General features: G+C 47.6%; 1 protein-coding gene across 4 annotated transcripts in view; it reads right to left on the bottom strand.

The window, feature by feature from the left end:
• Nucleotides 1-715: 715 nt before the first annotated feature.
• The window catches only part of KANK2 (KN motif and ankyrin repeat domains 2), a 31185-nt gene continuing 25760 nt past the window's right edge, over nt 716-6140 (bottom strand). For 3 of the 4 annotated variants that reach the window (XM_019659388.1, XM_019659389.1, XM_019659387.1), the window contains exon 13: nt 716-2799. In XM_019659388.1, the coding sequence (XP_019514933.1) occupies nt 2746-2799 (54 nt within the window). In that variant the 3' untranslated portion in view covers nt 716-2745. The remainder of the gene's footprint in view (nt 2800-6140) is intronic. The other variant, XM_019659390.1, reaches the window with a different exon arrangement.

The following is a 6140-nucleotide window of genomic DNA, read 5'->3' on the forward strand; positions in this document are numbered from 1 at the left end:
CAGTGAGCGGCCGTCCAGAAGCCGGCGACTGATCTGCCTCGTCTGGGAAGAGCGCAATGATGGTGCCAACTTGGGCCAGTGAAGCAACATCCTCCACAGCTGGACTGAGGAACAAAATGACAGCAACTTGTCTGTTCCTCTTCCCCCAATTCCCCAGCACTGTTCCCATCCCCCAATTCCCCAATAAAAATCTTTTTTAAAAAATAAAACAGCAAAACAAAGTATTTTAAGATCCACCCTATTAGAAAAAGGTTGGGCAGGGGATACTAAAAAAATGTTGACTATGATGGGCATTTCTACCTAGTGGGACCATGGCACCCTCCACTATGCCAAACATTTCTGTATTGTTTGAAATTTGCTTTTTACAATCGCTATGAATTATTCTATCAGGAGGGAAAAAACAATCAGTAAAGACTTTGTCTGAGGTGTTCACTGCGGTCGTTTGTTAGAACTTTCTAACAGGATGGCAATATTCTCTATCTCTGAAGCCCAATACAATAGCCACCTGCCAAGTTAATTATAATTTACATTTAAATGGAAATAGTCACATGTGGCTAGTGGCTACAGTATGGGACAGTGCTGGTAAGGGAGTTGATTGTAATATTCTTGACACTTTTCTGTAGCTTTGAACATTGTTCAAAATAAGTGAATTCTAAAAAAGACCTATTTTAAATCTTAAAGAGGATTACAATGAGACAAAGATCAGACAGACATGTCAACATTATCATAAGGTAGCTTTATTAAATTCCTTTACTTTCTAAAAAACGATTACAAAAAGGAATACTTCATTTAAGTGTAATACTGTCTTTATGGACGTACCGTGGTTGCATAGTGAAGTTAAAGGTCATGAATACATGTGAGAAGAGAGTGGGGACAGAGGCAGGACCCCCTGTAGCCTACGATGGGTACCGGGGGTAATAGGAATAAAGGGACAAATATGGATTTATCTGGGTGTATGTGTGTGGGGGGTCAATAAGCTGCTTCTAGAAGCTTAAAATAAACACACCCATTGGCTCCAGGCCAGGACACAGGCACACAACTCTGTACTGCTTCTCAAAGCTGCGTATAGTCTTCCAACAGATACCAGCGGTCAGCCTCAAGCAGCTTGGGATTTGTTTTGTCTTCCACACACACACCCACACCCACCCACCCACACACACACACACACACACACACACTTCACACACAATCTGGGGTGCCTCCCTCCTTTGACCATCCAAACTCTTTTGTCTTAGGTACAAAATCTAGAAGATTTTGATCCCTTCAATCAAAATCAAAGCAAGCCAGACTCCATCAAGCCAAGAAACTCACTTCTCTAGGAGAGAAGCCAGCATTTCACTTTATTGACTGAATGGATGAGCACTCAAGGCCTGATCTGTCCTCCTGTTGTCTGGCTCCAACCCTGGTGGCTGAGCTGAGAACTGGACAGGACACCTATTAGCTAAGGGTCTTATTCCCGTCACAAGGCACTTTTCAAGGCTCGGAACATGTCCCTTTTCTTTCTTTGGTTCACAAAAGGTAGGAACAGGAAAGAAAACCATATTGAGATTCTGGGGACAAAACAGGCCATAAAGGAAACTGCATGTGTCTGGCTGGCGAGCCCCATTTCCAGCAGGCTGCGTTCCAGGCAGCTCCGGAAAGCCTGTAGGTTGTTAAAAAACCCAGCTGGCCCTTGTTTGGTTTTCGGCAAAGCCCTGTCTCTTTAAGTTTGTGCTGGGAGCCCTCCGGGGGCAGCCAACTTTTAATCGTGCACACATGGGGTTTCTGGAGCCTGCCCTATGCTCTGCCAACAAGCACATGCCCTGTTTTCTTTCCTCTGAGGAGAGAAAATCCGGAGTCTAGGGAGGAGGAGGCCGGCCTGTAACCAAGGTTCTAAGCCCAGGTACTCAGCAGCCACACTGGGAATTAGGTTCATTTCCTGCGTCTTCAGGTCTGAGGGATTTTCTAAGAAAATATTTGCCGGGGCCTCCATGTGGGGAGGGGTCAGATTGCGGGGTAACTTCTCGATATGAACTTCCACTTATCTCAGCTGCTGGGTCCTGAGCCCCCCGCCAACTGAATGGGGGCGACACTGGCAGTGGCAGCGAGAAAGCAGAAGAAAGGACTGAATTTCCTTCCCCAGGTGACAAGGACAGAATCCATTTTGTGAAGAGACCAGAAGAAAATCCCCCCAAGAAAGCTGTCTGGGGGGGAGTGGACAAAATGCTATTATACACCAGACAATTAAATGCGGGGGGCATGGGGAGTGTTAAGCCACTTCAGATGCCACCCGTGCACAATAACATTCAGGATTAAAATGAAAATATGCAATTCCAGTGACTTTCAAATTTGGCAACAAGTTAATATGTCTCCCCAACCCCGACAACGATTGAAAAACACAGTATTTTTTTCCTTTCACCCTCCTCCATCCATCATTGCCAGCTGATTGTTCTCAGGGTTCTTCATAAACCCAAATCCCAGTGTCAGCCACTGGTGCCAATTTATACGAGAATGTAGCTTCGGTCTGCACTGTGGCTGCTTTGAACTGGGGTACCAGGAAAACCCCGCTTTAAGCTGCAGTCACTGTTGGGGGCTCCTCCTGGGAAGCACAAGAAAAACCCACTTGCCTTTGAGACTTGGACCTTGGTGGGTATGAGAGGGGGCTGGCCAGGGAGGAGATGAGGCACAAGGGACAAGGGAGGGGGAGCGGCTTAGTCTGGGGCCAGCCGGCCCCCGACGGGAGGAGCCTCTGGTCCCCTCTCACCGCTACTCTTCTGCGGAGGATGAAGCAGGACTTTCGTCATCTGACATCGGGGCAAACTGAAACGAGAAGCAGAATTCCTTGTTTGGCATCCTTGCTTATGAGGCTCCAGCTTTGTTGGCTGGCCCTGTGGCTGTGATGAGTGAACACGAGGCCGTGATCCCTTGGCCTCAAGGAGGCAACGTTGTCAGGGAGATGCCTCCAAAGAAGTAAATAATTGAATGCAGTAGAGGATTTTCATCAGGGATAAGGGATGGAAGGGAATGAAAGTGGATAGTGGGTGGTCAAGGAGGGGGACATCTGAGCTGAATGAGGCTGAGAGGCCAGCCAAGGGGATACGGAGGGCAATCCAGGCAGAGGAAACAGCCAGTGCAAAGGCCCTGAGGCAGGAGCAGTGGTAAAACTGGTATGGTTGGAGCTTAGTGAGGGAGGGGGAGAGGAAAAAGAGTGGGGGGAGGTGAGGGCAGTTGTGCAGGATGACCGGCTTTTTCTGCAAGTGGGATGGGACCCATGGAGGGCTGTGAACAGAGGAGAGATATGCCCTGACTCAGGTGTTCACAATGACCTCTGGCTGCTGTGGACAGAACAGACTGGAGGGGCCAGTGAGGGTGGGAGCAGGAGGGCCAGGGCAGAGGCAATAGCAGGGTCCAGGTGGACAATCATAGAGGATTGGGGTTCCTCCCTCAGGAGTCCCTGGGACCACAGATCAGGCATCACCCGGCTCCACCACCCCCATCTTCCAGTTGAGGAAACCAAGGCCCCAAACTGATCCCCAGGTGATCCCGAGGACCACGACTGAGGTCCAAGTGTCCTGATACCCTGGGGAGTGAAGCCAGAAAACCTCGGAGCCTTGGAAGAACCTCGGAGCCAGGTGCAGATGAATGGCATAAGTCTCCGCAACCTTTCCTCTCTTAGACCATTTGGGAAATTGTTGTGGTTGACACCAACCGTGTCACCCTTGAACCTGGCCCCAGGTGTGCCTCAGGGAGGCTGGGGCAAGTGCAAGGTGGGGGTGAGGAGAAGGGGACAGTGAGGCTCCTGCCCAAGGTCTGAAGTCAGACTGACCCCAGGGTCTCTGCCCTTTACTGGCTGTGAGACCTTGAACTAGGGATCTAACCACTATAAGCCTCATCTTCCCCACCTGAAAAATGGAAATAATCATAGTACTTATGCAAGTAATCGGGTTATTGTGGAAGGTTCAANTCCCCAATAAAATCTTTTTAAAAAGCTCCCCAGCCTTTGTCTCATGGACCGGCTAGCAGATGTGGAAGTCATGACACCTGAGTGCTTTCCTACAGAAATTTCAGTGTCAGGGCATAGAGCCAGGTACCCAGAGTCAGCGCTCAAAGAGAGTGTTGCTCACCCACCTGATGACTGAGCAATGGATGCTGACATCAGCTGTGTGACCTTTGGTGGCAGGGGCTCACCTTCTGTGACTAAAGGCAGTAAGATTACCTAACAATGCTGAGTGAAATAAAGAGGAGATAAGACTTTGTGTTCAGTTTATGGCTCTGCAGTTTACCTGTGACCTTGGCAAGTCCTTAACCTTTCTAAGCCAAATGGCTAATGATAGTTCTCTTATCAGCTGGGGCAGGATGTTCAAGAGACAAACCGTTCAAGATTGCACAACCATACACTGACATATAATTGCTCCAAATCAAAAAAGGTCACTCACCTCCCTTCCAAAAAGCAAAGCTAGAACCACCTCACAGCTAGTAGGATAGCTACTATAAAAAAATAAAACAAAACAAAAAATAGTAACAAGTGTTGGCAAGGACTTAGAGTAACTGGAACCCTTGTGCACTGTTGGTGAGACTATAAAATGATGCAGCCACTATGGGAAACAATATAGCGGTTCCTCAAAAATTAAAGAGAATTACCATAAGACCCAGCAATTTCACTTATACATATATACCCCCAAAATGGAAAGCTGGAACTTGAAGAGAGATTCGTACACCCAGCATTATTGACAGTAGCCAAAAGGTAGAAGCAACCTCGTTGTCCATTGTTAGATGACTGGCTAAACAAAATGTGGTATATACACACAATGGAATATCACTCAGTTTTAAAAAGGAACGACATTCTGACACATGCTACAATATGGATAAGCCTTGAAGACGTTATGCTGACTGAAATAAGCCAGACACAAAAGGAAAATACTGTATGATTCACTTATTTGAGGTCCTTAGAGTAGGCAAATCCTAGATACAGAATGTAGAATGGTGGGTGCAGGTGCTGGGGAGGGGGATGGGGAGCGAGTGTTTAATGGGGACAGAGTTTCAGTTTGGGAAGATGAGAAAGTTCTGGAGATGGGTGTTGGGGATGGTGGCAACAACGGAATGTACCTAATGCCACCAAACTGGACACTTAAAATTGGTTTAGATTGATGTTATGTATACTTTACCACAATTAAAAATACATGTATTAAAAAAAATCAAAGCAGGGGCCGGCCGAGTAGCTCAGTTGGTTAAAAGCGCGAGCTCTGAGCAACAGGTCGCCGGTTCGATTCCTGCATGGGCCAGTGAGCTGTGCCCAAGCTGAGCTGACAACAGGTGGCAGGATGGCTCAGCTGGTGAGAGCATGTGCTCCTAACAAGGTTGCTGGATTGACTCCCACATGGGATGGTGGGCTACGCCCACCCGCAATTAAGATTGAACATGGCACCTTGAGCTGATCAGCTGCGAGCTGCGGCTGGGCGGCCAGATGGCAACTGGACTTGGAGCTGAGCTAGCTGTGCCCTCCACAACTAAGATTGAAGGACAACAACTTGGCTGTTCCCCTTCCCCAATTCCCCAATAAAAAAAAAAAATCTTAAAAAAATCAAAGCAAGATTTGATGGTGATGGGAAATGGGTTCTTAAGCATTAGCTGAATAAAATGAACAAAAATGACAAAATGGCCCCAGGCAATTACTTGTGAAAAACAATTTTTAAAAATTTCCAAAAGGCCCCTTCTTGGCTCACAAACCCCTCTAAAAAATTGACACGTACTGTGGACTTCTGCTCAGAAATATACAACTTTGCATAAAATTCCTGGGATTTCCTAACACCTCTGAAAGCGACCCATTAGCTCCTGGTTGAACAGTCCAGAGGTAAAACCGTGGAAGTGAGAAGCTAGGAGAGCAATCATCATCATCAGTCACCTTTGGAGGGAGTGAGGGGAGAATGGCCGGGGACTGGGGACCGGCCCAGGACGCTCTACTTCCTGTCCTGGTGCTGGTGACTGTTTTCAAAAAGCCATGGAACTGTACACTTTTGTACACTTGTGCACAAAATGTATATGTTTATTATACCTCAAAAAATAAAACAGAGGCTGGCCGAGTGGCATGTTGGTTAAGAGCTGGCTTGGGACGCCAGCTCTGAGCAGCAGGGCCCGGGTTCGGATCCCACATGAGGGCCAGT

Source organism: Hipposideros armiger, unplaced genomic scaffold (assembly GCF_001890085.2).
Source record: "Hipposideros armiger isolate ML-2016 unplaced genomic scaffold, ASM189008v1 scaffold_298, whole genome shotgun sequence".
Taxonomy (NCBI): Eukaryota; Metazoa; Chordata; class Mammalia; order Chiroptera; family Hipposideridae; genus Hipposideros; species Hipposideros armiger.